Source organism: Heloderma suspectum, chromosome 1 (assembly GCF_057233095.1).
Source record: "Heloderma suspectum isolate Gila_16-S chromosome 1, 16-S_ref, whole genome shotgun sequence".
Lineage (NCBI taxonomy): Eukaryota > Metazoa > Chordata > Lepidosauria > Squamata > Helodermatidae > Heloderma > Heloderma suspectum.
This window is the reverse complement of record NC_139458.1, coordinates 9,980,051-9,995,620: the sequence shown is the minus strand read 5'-3', so window position 1 is coordinate 9,995,620 and position 15,570 is coordinate 9,980,051. Positions and strand designations below refer to the sequence as shown.

Below are 15,570 nucleotides of genomic sequence, written 5' to 3'. Positions count from 1 at the left end.
GGGGAGATCACATATGCTGAGCTCCTTGGAGGAAGGGAAGCCAACTCCAGGTGTTCTTAGATGGAAGAGGTTTTCTAGATCCAGGTGGGCTTCAGGCCTGGTTTGGAGCCAAAAGTGGCTCAGGGGCCCTGTGAGACTGCCTTTGATGAGACAACAGAGGGAGTGTGACACTGCTGATTCTCTGAACCCTCTCAGCAGGTTTCAATACTATCAGCCATGGTATCCTCCCAGTAAGGTTGTCTGGGTTGGGGCTTGGAGGTACCACACTGCAGCGTTCCTGCTCCTACTTGAACGTTCAGTTCCAGAAGGCAGTGCAAGGGGAGTGCTGCTGTGCCCGGTGGCACTGATGCTATGGGGTCCCATGGGGCTCTATGTTAACATCTACATGAAGCTACTGAAAGAAGTCATCCACAGAAGTGGACTGATGACACCTCATCCCATCTCTCCTTTTCTTCTAATTCAGGTGATTCAGTGGGTCTTCTGAATCCAGGTTGGACTGGATGAGGGCCAATACACTGAGATTCAATCCATACAAGAAGAGGGTATAGTTAGTGGGTGGTTCACCTACCTGGCTAGATAAGAGTTCGAGCTGTTCCGCAAGGGTTGGGCTCCCCCTAAAGGATCATGTGCACAGTCTGGGAGTACTCTTCGATCCAGCATTGTCACTGGAGGAATAATGGGCTTCCATAGCTGAGCGCTTTTGATCAGCTTAAGCTGATATACCAGTTGCCACCACATCTGAGCAGAGGTTGTTTTGCTACAGTTATCCGTGTTAGTCTGATAAGCTTTCGGTTGGGTTACTGCAATGTGTTTTACATGGGATTGCCTTTGAAAACAGTCCAGAAACTTCAGCTAGTCCAAAATAGGGCAGCATATTACACCAGCTTCCAGTCAGTTTCCAGGCCCAATTCAAAGTGTTGGTATTAACCTTGAAAGCCCTAAATGGCTTGGGGCCAGGTTCTCTGAAGGACCATCTTTTCCGTGTACACCTACCCAGACCCTAAGATCATCTACTGAGGCCTTTCTTGGGTACCCCCACCAAAAGAAGTGAGATGGGTGGCCACTACGGAGAGGGCTTTTCGGTGGTGGTGCCCTGGTTATGGAATGCCCACCCAAAAGAGGATCATCTGGCACCTATACTGTGTCCTTTTGGCACCTGGTGAAGACCTTATTATTCTCCCATCTTTTTAGGGAGAAATCCTATGCATGTTTAGACAGATAAAAGGCCTACAACTCCCAGCATTCCCCAGCGAGCCATGGATAGGATTGTGCCCTTAATCTTTCAGATCTAGGGCACAATCCTAACTAGATAGGCAGCTGCCTCTGAATTCGGAAGCAATCGCCTATCCAAAGCAAGGAAGGAGAGGCACAGGGGGATCATTCCCTCCATGCCTCTCCTGCCTTGCTATTTTTTGCTAGACAGCCATTTTCGGCCGACCGGGAGAGAAAGCTGCCATACAACACATTGGATGTGTCGTACATGCAGTTCCGCTCTCCCCGTCCCAGAACGCCCCTTTTCAGTCGCTCCGCGTTCCTCTTGCGAGCGCGGAGGATGGGGCATCTTCGTGTTGCCTCCAAGGAAGTGCAGATGAGAGGGGCAGTCTGTTTTCTGGGAACCGACCATGGAGCGCAAGCTCCGAGGTTGGTTCCCGGAAATGAGCATATCCTATGGCCTGCTAGACAGTGTCTAGTGGCCACAGGATTGCTCTCCTAAAAATGTGTTTTAGATCCTTGTTCTGCTGTTGCCCTCTGCTGTTGGCTTTACCTTCGTTTTCTTCTGTGGCTCTTTTAATTTGTTTAAGTTTTCACATTATGTTTTATTGTATATGTGTACTTTATTGCTTTACCTTATTTTGTGAACTACCCAGAGAGCTTCAGCTAATGGCTAAACTGCAGTAAATAAATAAAAAATAAAGTAGGATTAAAAACTGTTTAAATATCAAGAATCTTGGGTAAGGTGTGCCTCCTACTCGCTAAGTCTGCAATCCTATGCACATTTACCTGGGAGTAAGCCCCACTGATCATAGTAGAACTTACATCTGAATAAATCAGCATAGGATTGCACTATAGATCATCTATCATGCTGTCACCTGCCACAGAAGTGAAAAACATCATTAAGCAGAGCGGGGGCCTTCTAATTCTAAAAGAAAGTATTTTGTTAATAAAGTTTTTTGCATGAAATTTATCGTGCCCCTAGGATTTAAGGTCATGACACCTTTTTCTTTCAAAACATTATTAAGGGAGTCAGTTGAAATCCAGCAGAAAGAGACAGAAGTCAAAGACAATTTACAGTTGTCAGTCACACTTAACCTGTCAAAAGGTAATTCCTGTGCTATCAGATGCAGCTTCTGGATAATATCAGCCGCCTCTTCAATCTATAAGGAAAAGACATACAATTTACTGTAAGAGAAAACTATGCCAATAGATCACTTGCTTCTTCAAACTGAAAGCATTTCCCAGTGTCTTCCTTAATTCACTGAAATTATATCAGACACTTTTTTTAAAGTCTGAAATATTTCTGAGCAATATTTCCACAGTGCATCTACTACTGATAAGTAACCTGGAACCTCCCCATATATTTAAAATCCTCCTTCAAAACTAAGTTGCAAAGAGTTTATTTAAATCTTTATTCACTAAACCTGCAATCATCTCCCTGACTGCATGTATATAGACTCCTCACTAGATTAATATAATTTTTGGGAGGTTCCTACCAGCTTCTTAAATCAGAAAGAGCTGCTCCTTTTGGCACAGCTGTGGCCTTGTCTACTCCACTGCATGTGACAGGCTAGAGGGGAGTGCAATGGTCCTCTGATAAGTCAGAAGATAAAGTATACTATAACCCTCGCAGACAGCTCAGATTTCTCCTGATCTAATGCCAGACCAAGTGTGGCATTGTGGTTGGAGTACTGGACTAAGATGAGGGAGTTCACTGTAGTGCAGTAGTAGAGCATATGCTTTCCATGCAGAGGGTCCAAGGTTCTATCCCTGGCATTTACATGTAGATCTGGGGAACAGCCATGTCTGAAACCAGGGAGAGCTGCTGACAGTCAGTGTAGACAACACTGAGCTAGATGGGCACAGGCTCTGATTTGGTATAAGGCACCTTCTTATGCTCCACCCTAGGTGGCCCTGGATGAGTCATCTCTCTTGGCCTAACCTACCTCAAAGGGTTGTTGTGAAGATATAATGGAGGGAGAACATTACAAACCACCCTGAGCTCCTTGGAGGAAGGGCAGGATAAAAATGTAAAACACAAATAAATGCCTGGTAGCTTAAAACAGGGTATATCATATTCCCAAAGTGCTTTGGGAACGAGAAATTGCCAAAATAAATTAAGAGTAATCCTTCAGCTGTGAATACAAATTTTTAAAGGTTAAGAGCTGGCTTTGGGCCTGTACAAAGGAAACCGTCAACTAACACCCAGCCAAAATGTTAGTGACAAAACATCCAAACTGCATAAAGAGGTTCTGCAAAATTCTAGTCTGGGTGGTGCAGAGTGAGATAGCCTAGCCTGACATGGTGAAGTACAATGGTTTGTCTTTTCATGACTGCTTGTCATGACAGGCTGGGGTAGCTGAGCAGGTTTTATCACCCAGGCAAGTAAATTTCAGTGAGATTTGCAAAGCTGGATTAAAAAGAGACAAAAATTACAGTTTTGAAAAATGCTTTAGTAAGGCAATCAGAACCCTTTGAAGTATGAAGTGGCCAAGTGAACACAGTGAGACATTTGGATATTTGCTTGCAGTCAAGAAACTGGAGAGCATCCTGGAATAAGGGCTGAAAATCCTTGTGAGATCTCGCAAGGAAGGCAAGAATTGAAAAACAATTGAGGTGGGGAGGTCCCAAGGGAGAGCTGTCTCCAATGCAGCTGCACTTTGGCAGGTCCAACACATTTGCTCTGAACATGAATATCTTGAATCAGACAGAGAAGGAGGGCTAGATGAGGATATAGGAGGTGTACACAAAATTCATAGCCCTCCTGACACCCATTGTGCTACCCACACAAATGCTTGCGTGTAGTGGGCTGGGCGCTATTGGGATTCTTCACACCCAGGGACTGAGATCGCAGTATAAGTGGATCATGCCTGCAGATGTATTATAAACACAAAACAATAGCAATTCATAATATTGAGGTAGGAAAGAGATTTCTGGATTATGTAATCGAAGACCACTCTCTAACACATATCTCCTAGGAAGAGCTGGTTGGGTCTTCCTGCTTGAAGGCACCCTGATTGCCTTTCAGCAGGGACATCCAATACACACACACACACACAAACCTGCTCACACCTTCCGAAGGGCAGGGCAGGGGAGGGTAGGCAGGAGTGTGTGGCTGGTAAAGCACAGCTGGTTGAATACATCCCAAATGCCTTCAGGAAGCAGCACCCAACATCCTGCAGAGCAGGAAAGACAGGCGGGAAAGGGGAGTGCCACCTTGGTCCCCACATGGCCAAGACACTGTAGATGTCTTGGCTGTGCAGCTGCCAAACAACCCCTGCTTTCCTCCCAACAGTGGGGTTGGTGGGGATTCCTGCAGAACTGTTGTGAGGCTCTCCACCCACTTCTGCAGCTTCAAAGCTGGGAGGAAGGCTGGCCATTCAGCAGAGGACAATGCCAGAATCGCCACCGTCAGCAGAATTGTCGAAGCCTTTCTATGGGATTCAACTGGACTTACTTCTGAGCAGACACATATGGGATTGGAGCCTTAGAAAGGGAGCAAAAACTCTTTAAAAAAAGTTTTATCTAGAGGCAGTTAGAGCTGGAAGACAGAGATTATACTTTTTTCTCTTGTCCTCATTGATCATGTTCTAGAACTGACTATTATGTACCATTCTTTGGTAAAAGAATGGTACATAATATTAGAAAAATTGTTACAGATTACAAGGGGACTTACAACAAAATGTTGCAACGTGGAGTGCTCCTGTTCAAGAGACTTCATTTTGTCCTCAACCACTTGCAGATACTTAGCATTTCATAGAATCAAAGAATAGTAGGGTTGGAAGGGGCCTACAAGGCCATCGAGTCCAACCCCCTGCTCAATGCGGGAATCCAGGTCAGAGCATCCCTGACAGGTGGCTGTCCAGCCTCGTCTTGAATGCCTCCAGTGTGGGAGAGCCCACCACATTTCATAGCCTCCGAGCATGCTCAGTCCTCACTGGGTTGCTTCTGAGGCTTTCTGCCCCATTAAGATTCTTTAGAAGGTTTTTTTTTGTATTTCAGCAAACCTCGGGTTCCCTCTGTATATGGGGCTACCCTTGAAGTGGGGTTACCCTTGAAGACGGTTCAGAAGCTGCAGCTGGTACAGAACGCGGCGGCTCACCTGATTAAAGGCAGCCGCCAGCAAGATCACATCATTCCAGTGCTGAAGGAGTTGCACTGGTTACCAGTTGTTTTCCGGGCCAAATACAAGGTGTTGGGTTTGACCTTTAAATCCCTATACGGTTCCAGCCCAGCCTATCTTAAGGAGCGCCTCCAGCAACACCAGACAGGCCGCTTAACAAGATCAGCCTCAGATGGCCTTCTCTCTGTCCCATCAGCCAGGACAGCTAGACTGGTGGGGATGAGGGAGAGGGCCTTTTCTGTGGTGGCCCCCACTCTGTGGAACTCCCTCCCTAGGGAACTCCATCATGCCCCCCCCTTTAATGAGATTCCGCTGTGCATTAAAAACGTGGTTGTTCAGGCAGGCATTTGGGATGGGTCAGGGTATTTTAGAAAATGTTTTTATTGTAGAATTGTATTGTTTTAAACTGTTTTATTATATGCTTGTACATCGCCCAGAGTGGCTGGGTGACCAGCCAGATGGGCAATTAATAAATTAAATAAATAAATAAATAAATAATAAATAACATATATGATGTAAAATGAAAAAAAAAAATAAAACCTTTTGCATTTATGACCGGGGGAAGCATTTGATTGCATGGAGTGGGAGCACGCTGTTTAAGGATTAAAAGCTTCTGACATTGGATAAACATTTATTAACTAGGGAAAAATTATATGTGCATCCTTCCCCATGAGCATAGTTTTGAATGATAATTTAACATAAAAATTGAACTGACTGGTGGAACTAGACAGGGCTGCCCCTTGTCACTGCTTTTGTGTAAGTTCAGAATCACTTGCTGTTATGGTAATAAACCATCCTAAAGATCAAAGGTTTAAAAATCAGCAGGAATGAATTAAAAGTGAGCAGGTATACTAACAATGTTTCTGTTATTTCCTACTCAACCAAAACATTCATCAGAAGAAACAACAATGATAGAAGAACTGGGGAAATATCAGATTATAAAACAAACAACAGTAAGTCTGAGGTATGATGTTTTCATTTCACTAACAAAGAGTGGGATCACACAGGGGAAATAGTTTACTTCAAATTTTAGAAAGAACCAGTTTGTTTATTTCTCTAGAAAAAACAAGGTCTATTATAGGCACTATGGAGATTTGATGGGAAAAATAAAATCAGTTTTAGATAAATGCACTCTGTTGAAGCCTCTTTTTAATTGGAGGATAAGAACAGCTGAGATGAGCTTATCCACAAAATTGATGTCCCAGTTGCACAGATGGGAAAACTATGGGCTGTATCCAATTGGGCTGCTGTGCTCCCTCTGATTTTGTTGCACCAGCACGACCCACCGCTTGTGCAACGGGAGTGGTTCTAAAAGTAACCCATGAAACAAGCCGATACACTCACTTCCAGACTGGGACAGGTCAAAGCTCCCCTATCCGAGCTCCGCTGATCTGCCCCATTCCAGAAACAAGTGTTGTTTGGATTGCCTTTAGACCCGCCAATTCCCCGTTGTGCTAGTGGGCAATTCTGCTGGCACACAGGCACAACAGCATACTGCCTATCAGAAATTTGGCAAGAAATGATATCTAGCTTCATCTGGAATAAAAGACGCAGCCCAGAAGAGACATGAAGACAATGGCTTGGATCCTAAGCTGCTCCTCTCTTCATGATAAAGAGGGGCTGATTTTTGCCCACTCCCCCTTTCATCTGCCACCCCTGTACCCCCCAGGGGTCCCCCAACTCCTAGGAGCAGAATTATGGGTGGTGCAGAATGGAAAACTCTGTTCTTTTCATGGAATGTAAGTGAAGATCCAATCCATTATGTAAAAACAGGAAAGAAAGAAGATAGGTCCTATCTAGGATGTACAAGAATTTGCAACCCTGAATGCAAATGTGAGCAGGAACACAATTCTCAGGAAACGTCGCAGTGTCCCATACTGGGATTTACATTCGAAAATATGCACGTGCATAAATGGGCACCCCAAAAAATGTGCATTTGCGCACTTGCGAACCCCCCCTCCACATTTTCACACTTCAACCTATAGAGGAAAATACACATTTTTGATCCAAGAAACGCACATTTTTTAAAATGTGTATTTTTTTCCAATTGGGGAAAAATTTGCACTTTTAAAATGCCTTCTTGCGGTGAAAACTTAAAAGACCATCAGAAATAAGGAAAACGCAGTTCTAGTTTCCTTAATGAGTGTCTAGGATAAAATTAGGCAGGTATTATCTCCAAATAACCCCCCCTTGTCATTAAATTCAAATATCAGTGAATTTGGGAGTACTGGATACTTTAAAATGTGGAGACCTTTTGGAATTAATAAGTACATGGACCTGCCTGAAATTGTATGAACTCTATGGAAACATCTAATAGGTTAAGAAAGCAATGGGAGAATATAGGCCACCTTTATTTTAGTAATTTCAGATTAGAAACATCTTAATTGAAAGTATAAGGATGAGAAAGCTCCCAGAATATTTTAAAAAATCCTATTAAAACACAAAACACTGTCACAGATGTAAATGGACAAAGAAAAGTAATGCATGTATTAAGGGGGGAGTTTGGGGGCGGTGTTGGAGAAAAGATTTAGAAATATGTGTGGAAGAAGGCAAACTCTATCTTCAGCACTTAAAGAAAATTGCTACAACAGGCTAATGCAATGGTATTTGATGTTTAAAGTGAAAAACTCTGGTTTAAGCACTGCTTGCAAACTAGATCTGATTGGACATCATGGGAAAGAATGGTTTAACAAACCACAGTTATTTGCCTCAATGCCAGACACATGACAAGAGGAGAGAACAAGGCTTATTTTTGGTCCAACAAAAATGGTTTATCGAACCAAAATTGTTACATTTGAACAAGGCCACAGTGGGGCTTTACAAGTAATGTCTTGGTTTAAAATAGTGAAGCCAGATTCACAAGGAGAGAAAAGCTCCCACATCTGCCAAGTTTCTTTTAACAATGCACCTCAGTTCTCATTGTATGCCCCTAGAAGAAATGGAGTATAGCACATTAACTGTTTCTTGGAGCCTAAAAACACATCCTGATAATATTTATCTCTGTAAAGAGAGATCTCTCAAGAGTCATTTAAGAATTATTCATTCATGAGTGAGAAGAATTAAAGCGAGAAGTTCAGAAGAACAAAAGAACACAAGAGTTTTCCAAAGTATTCTAAAGAGTTACTCTCTCAGCATTTTTCCAAGTTGCTTATGATTTTGGAAAATGAAAAAAAAAGTGGCAGCATTGCCACATTGAGAATGGCTGAATCTGCAGGTAAAGGAAGTTAATCTGCACTCCAGAACAATGCAGCTTGGGCAAGACGCTCACTCGGGAGTCAGGCCATGGAAAAGTTATAGCAAGAACTGTAATTAGGGCAACTCAGCTTATGGTGTGCATCCTCTTTCAATCCTGCTGACAGGTCTTACCTTTTCAGAGTTGGTGAAAACGTCAGACTTCAGCTCTCCATCTAGAAACTCATTAAAGTACTTCATCAGTTTGTGAGCCTCCACTAGCCGTTGCCGAGGAGTGTTTACCCCCTCCAGCAGGTCGCCAAGGTGACAGACTTTAGTTGCCACGTAGCTGACATGCTCATCTAGTTCTTGGAAGTGTTGGAAGGCAACCTGGGAGAAGCAGCCAGACAAAGCAATAATGTTTGTGTTTACTGTAATTAAGGAAAGTCAAGCTATTCAATAGCATTCAAAAGAACAAAAGGCTCAGATGCCAATACAAGGGAAGATTCAGCACCCAGCCGCTCTCCAGTAAAATGTGCAAACACCCACAGAAATCAAAAGCAAACTGTTGAAATAACACAGCCTGACACTGCACAAACTGAACTAATTCTACTGGTATCAACTGCATGGCATAGATCTGAACACAGATTTGATATAGGTAGTACCTAAAGTGTGTATCTGCCTAAATGCTCAGGCAGATTGGTTCTAATGAAATAGAAGTGAAATATACAGAATATTTCCTATTATTCATCTTAAGATGAAATATGTGTAATGCACAAGTTCTTTCCACCTCAATTACATGATTTTATTGCTGTAAGCCGCCTTGGGATGGCTTCTGCCCTGAAAGGTGGCCAAGAAATATTTTAAATAAATAAATAAGGGAGCAATCCTACGGCCGCTAGACAGCAGCTAGATAGCCATAGGATATCTGGTTTTCCAGGAACCGACCTCCCCCCACTTCCACACTGCCTCGGAGGCAGTGCGAAATAGCCCCATCCCCCGTGCTCATAAGAGGAGTGCGGAGCGGCCAAAAAGGGGCATTCTGGGGGGTGTTCCAGGGTGGGGAGGGCAGAAATGCCTGTACGATACATCCAATGTGTCGTACAGCAGCCTCCTCCCCCACTCATCCCTCCTGCGCAATCGGCTGTCTAGCAGAAAATGCAGGGCAGGAGAAGCGCAGAGGGAACGATCCCCTCCGCGCTTCTCCTGCCCTGCTTTGGATAGGCGGTCACTTCCAAGTTCAGAGGCAGCCGCCTATCTGAATAGGATTGCATTCTAGACAGAGAGAGAGAGAGAGAGAGAGAGAGAGAAAGAAAGAAAGAAGGAAGGAAGGAAGGAAGGAAGGAAGGAAGGAAGGAAAGAAAGAAAGAAAGAAAGAAAGAAAGAAAGAAAGAAAGAAAGAAAGAAAGAAAGATTCTGTCTTATTCATTGATCCCTGGAAGTTTGTGTTTGTAGTTCCGCAGTTGTAGGCTCATGCATGGTCAGCAGGACTAGCTAATGATTGCATATGCATAGTATGATGTAATCAAAGCAACTGGAGATACATTTTTATATGTAAAGGCTATTCATATAGACATTAAGGTGAACTGACTTGCTGTATCTCATTTCTCCTTGATGGTGGCTGATGAGAGGCAAAAGGTGGATTCCACTGTCTTAGTAACCACCCATCCTCTCTACCAAGAACAGTAATGCCCTCTTACTGAAGCCACTCCCCAAAACAATAAATAACAGATGCCTTCCCCTCAAATTATGTTTGCTATTAGTTATATGGGAAGCAAGTGCCTGTTGCTAAGTGACTGCTAGTTTATGCCTCTACTGTTCCTGAATTAAAATTCAGAAGACAAAAATGACATCAATAACTTGTTACTTAAAACTGGCATACAAGCTTAGGGCACAATCCAGTAGGACAGTCTCCCATGAAAAACATAGAATGTACTCTACTGCCTACCTGGTTGCTTTTTTGAAGCTCTTGAACTTTCTTGGCAAATTCCTTGGCTTCTCGCTGGACTTGCTGCTCTAACTTTTCCACCCGTCTCTGGATTCGTTCATCTAGCAACTTCAGCTCGTTGATATGATTCACAAATTCTTCTTGTAATCTGATGAGGGTTTTTTGAAGAAAGATTCAATAAGGCAGATGTTAGTATACAAAACCTTATTCCATGCCAATAAAAACATAAAATGATGTTACAGAATATGTTACGCGAGGATCATGGGGATGTTTTAAAAAAACTGAAGACAGGTACACCAGTGCAAATATACAGGACGGGTGTGCTTTTCAAAACAAACATATAGGATATCATCATTTTGCTAAAAGCATTTCTATCCTACTCTCTTCCCTTATTGCCCAAGAACTGCAGTCCTTAGTCTAACATAAGCTTTACAAGACCGTAATTTGTCACATCATACGATACTTTTACAGCATGCATTTGGGCCCAGAATTAGTCTAGTGAGGGTCAGCCCTATTTCTGTACCAAACCACAAAGAGGAGGTAAATTTTCCCCATAAAAAGCAGACTTCACTGCTTAGCCAGTCTCTAGGCATCCCCTTACTATAAGTCAAGCAAACACATAGACCAGGAAACCAACCTTAGGCCACCTCTCTTGACCTTACCAAGGACCATCCACATGAACTGTACATGTACAGTTGTACACCAGAGGAATCCCAAGCTGGGCAGAGAGACATGTAGCTCCACACTTGGGCCCCCGAGCTTCAGCTTCAGCTACAGGATCCTAGAAGGACTAGGAAAGACCTCTGCCCAGAAAGGGGAAGAACTAGATTCAAGACCCAAAGTCATGAATGACTGTCAGCCTCTTATATATAACTCCTCGCCAGTCACCTGAATAACTCACACTACAAACCCTAAAAATAGCAAAAACAAACTCTAGAGGCAACGGGCAAATAAAGACAGCCAGGAGAAAATTGATCTGCTTATTAAAATGGATTAAAAGAAATTTGTGAAACGGCACTTCACCTACCCAAATACCACAATTTGCTCTTACTGCATTCAACAGGTCGTATTGAATTCTATCCTAAACGAGCAACTTGCAAGAATCTGTCATGTATAGCAGTTCAGGGACTGATCCCCAAAGTAACTTCATTGAGCTCTTAATGTTACTTGTGGAAACCAAAATGGCCTAGTCATTAAGCCACATTAGACCCGTTCCTTCTCCAATCTGGGCTTTCAGAAGAAAACCTATCCCCTTCTACCCTGAGTTTTCTTGTTGCTTTCTACTTCCCCACCCCCTCCCCCCACCCTAACATGCTATTCTGAAATCCTGCTAAGGAGCTTGCATGGGGGGGGTCATAGAGATCCAGCAGCTTTCACAGCTGGAATGCTTATTGGATACTTATTTGATTTGCACAATGCTTGCTCTTTGTTAGAGATGGTTTAAAAGTATTCATTGTACTGCAGGATTACGCTGCTGAATTTTACCTTTTGGGATCAAAAGCTTCCATGCCACCTCGGGAACCTCCGCCAGGAGTCCTCCATGCCAGGCGTTCGATGTACTCATCTGCCACAAAGGGCTCCTAACCACATAAGAAAGAGACCCTTTTACAGCAAGCCGCAGCAGGAAGTACAAGATACATATTCTTTATATCTTACTGAGAAAGTAGTTAAAAGCTTTTCCTGTAGTGAATGCTTTACAAAGCATAGATAATGAGGCCAATGGTACTTTTCATATTTGCGCACCTAATCTAAAAATTAGGCATTTTGAGTATGGTGAACATCTCGTTCAAGGTTTGCAAAACTGGCCTGCATAAGCATGGTTCCCAACCTTTTACACTCCAGGACCTGTCATTCACTGCAAAGCTCCATCAGGATCTAGGCCCAATGCATTCACCAGTGTTCTCACTCAACAGTGATGCTAACATTGTACACAAAGGATCTTTCCCATCCAGTAGCTCAAAGAGAGGCTAGATCAGGCAAAGAAAGGCACAAATTGTTCCTTTACTTACTTCAGCTCATCAGCCTCCACTACCCCCTTCCCACACTCTTGCCTTGTTCCTTTTTGCCATACCGCTTATGGATGGAGGGACCATAGCACGGTCATCCACAAAGGCCCAGGTTCAGTCTTCGGCCTCTCCAGTTATAAGGATTGCAGGTAGCAGGACTGAGAGACCCTCTGCCTGAAACCTCAGAGAGCTGCTGCTAATCAGAGTAGACAATTCTGGGCTAGATGGGTGGTTTCCCTCAATATAAGGCAGCTTCATATGTTCCACACCCTCTTCCTTTCTATTCATCAAGTTATTTCCTTCTAAGTTCACAAGAACAAACTTGCTGGAGCAAACCAAGGGTTGTCCAGCATCTACTGTTTCCAACAGTGGCTAGCTGAATCCTCTCAGGAAACCCACAAGTAGCCAACTCCAAGACCCATTTTTCAGCACTTTCTTTAAACTCACCTTACCTGCTCCTCCACTGTGACCTTCACCCTCCTACTCCTATCTCCAATGCACTATTCATTTATAAATCCCAAACCCTGAACATATCCATGTCTTATATTGTTCATATGGATTGTAGACCCTGTGGGAAGACTGTATCCCTTCTGTGTAGCACCAAGAACATTGCTGGCACTATATAAACATTTTAATTTTTGAATTTTAATTATTTTTACATTTACAAAACACAATCAAATTTTAAGGAGCACCTCCAGCAACACCAGACAGGCTGGTCAACAAGATCAGCCTCAGATGGCCTTCTCTCTGTCCCATCAGCCAGGACAGCTAGGCTGGTGAGGACGAGGGAGAGGGCCTTCTCTGTGGTGGCCCCCACTCTGTGGAACTCTCTCCCTAGGGAACTCTGCCATGCCCCCTCTTTAATGAGCTTCCGCCACACGTTGAAAACTTGGTTGGTCAGGCAGGCATTTGGGGTGGGTTAGGGAAATTTTAGAAAATTATGTTTTAATGTGTAATTCTATTGTTTTTAAACTGTTTGCATTATTGTACATTATCCAGAGTGGTCAGGTGACCAGCCAGATGGGCAATTAAGAAATTAAATAAATAAATAAATAAATAAATAAATAATTAGCCAAACCAGTTCTACACATAGCTGTAAAACTCGTCAAGAATGGACCTAGAGAGTTTTTAAATTTAAAAATGCAAAGTTTTATTTGTTGAAAAAAAAAAACGTGAAAAAAGCAAGCACAGCCATTGCAGAAATGTTATAATTACTTCTAAGTATATAAAAATATAATTTACCAGTGGGAGATAAGAGGATTTTTTTTTAAGGCATATTGAGAACACTAGTCATAAATTGACTTTTCCCAATTCAAAGTGCTAAGACGCCACAAATGGTGTTGAGTTCTGGGCATCTGAACATTGGTGATAGATGTAACATCATGAAATATAGTACTTGACTAGATATAGGAGTCCTTTCACACCCACACTGCACCAAAGTAGCAATTCAAGCTTGTTCTGTTCACTGGCCAAGCAAATCGTGTCTTTGGTTTAATTCACCCATTTGGCTTTCCACTAGTAAATTCGTTTGTTTGTATTGCAGCTACTACATGGGACACTTAGCACCAAACTATAACTAGGTACACATGAGCAGCACAAAATTCTACATCTCAAGTTCAAAACCCCATCTTAACCTCTACAGTGGCTTTCAAGGGGATACATAGAATATATTTCCATGAAGAATGGGACCACAGTGAAAATCAGTATGTACATTTACCATACAATTATCCGCTTATACTTCAGACACCTGTTTGTAATTATTATATATGGCATTTTATTTTATTTTTTTTATTGATTTCATTGTATGTCAGTCTGGGAGAATCCTATGTACAATCCTATGTACACAGTAGTAAGCCTCAAGAAATTCAATGGAGCTTACTCCAGGTAAGTGTGTGTATAGGACTGCAGCCTTATACTGAAGGGATGACTATAAATTTATTAAATGTGAATTTTGACTTGGCAAACACCAGCAGAGTTTGCAGGCTTCATTAGCTTTTACTCTTTTGGGCATTCATATTCTTGTCCCAATGAAAATGTCCTTCTCATCTAAACTTTTAGGATGAGAGCAGAATATTTTCTTCAAGCTGCATCTGAAGAGAAGCGAACCACCATTATGACTAACAGCTGAGAAACTTTTACCCTACATACACACCCAAGTGTGTGCATGCATGATATTAGAAGGAAACATCGTAGACTGCCCTAAGATACCAACAGATATTGTTTTTATTCTATTATTGTCGTGTTTTAATTGTTTTAATGCATTTTTATTATAGTTTTAATCAAGTTTCATTTATGATTGTAACCTGCCGTGAGTGCCATTTTTCTTGGCAAAGTCGGGGGACGGATCAAATAACTAAATAAATGGCCACCATCAAAGAAAGGTCAAGGGTCATTGCTGAAGGAAGGCCAGGGCTTGGATTTGTCATAGGAGACTCCTCAGAGCTCCCTGCATGTGAAAGATCCCGCCACCCCCAACTGAGATTCCGTTTTCCAACTCCCTGCTGACACACATACATTCCATCATGCTACATGGCTATACTTTGTCAGTGCCTCACCATTTCACACTTTACATTTCTCCATGAACACAAGGAAGGAGAGACAAAGAATGATGTATTCTTTGGGATACATCTTTGGGAATACTAGTTCCAAATACATCTTTGGGAATACTAGTTCCTAGAGCAAGACTGAAGCTCATCTTTCTGCTACATGCACAGGTAAGTTTGGATTGCCACACACACAGACTCAGCAGGGCTCCTGCGCCTTGAAGAGCTACTGAACAGGAAGAAATTCAGAAAATCTCCACGACAGATGAACTTCTGCCCAAAAGGTAGCTGTTACAGACACAGGAGCCCTGCCAAGAAAAAAAGGTAGCAATCTTAAACAATCTCTTAATACAAATCAGTATGTTACTTCTTCAGCAACTTGGGATTGCAATGAACGTGGCTCTCAAGACCAGAGCATAGCAGTACCTACCCTCCCACAGAATCCAGGCAATTACCTGAGTGAGGTGAGCTAAGCGGCCATTTATTTATTGAAAAACTTTAAAGGCCTCTTTCCCTGGGAAAAATAGCCACAGCAGTGCACAAAAAATAGTTTTTTGGAGCAGC

The 15,570-nt window shown here is 42.7% G+C and overlaps 1 protein-coding gene across 2 annotated transcripts in view; it reads right to left on the bottom strand.

Annotated features, from left to right (window-relative positions):
* Positions 1 to 15,570, bottom strand: part of EXOC5 (exocyst complex component 5) — a 34,659-nt gene that overhangs the window by 17,849 nt on the left and 1,240 nt on the right. For both annotated transcript variants that reach the window (XM_084835397.1, XM_084835406.1), the window contains exons 2-5: positions 11,943 to 12,037; positions 10,458 to 10,605; positions 8,705 to 8,899; positions 2,311 to 2,375 (exon numbers count right to left, since the gene is read on the bottom strand). In XM_084835397.1, the coding sequence (XP_084691523.1) occupies positions 2,311 to 2,375; positions 8,705 to 8,899; positions 10,458 to 10,605; positions 11,943 to 12,037 (503 nt within the window). The remainder of the gene's footprint in view (positions 1 to 2,310; positions 2,376 to 8,704; positions 8,900 to 10,457; positions 10,606 to 11,942; positions 12,038 to 15,570) is intronic.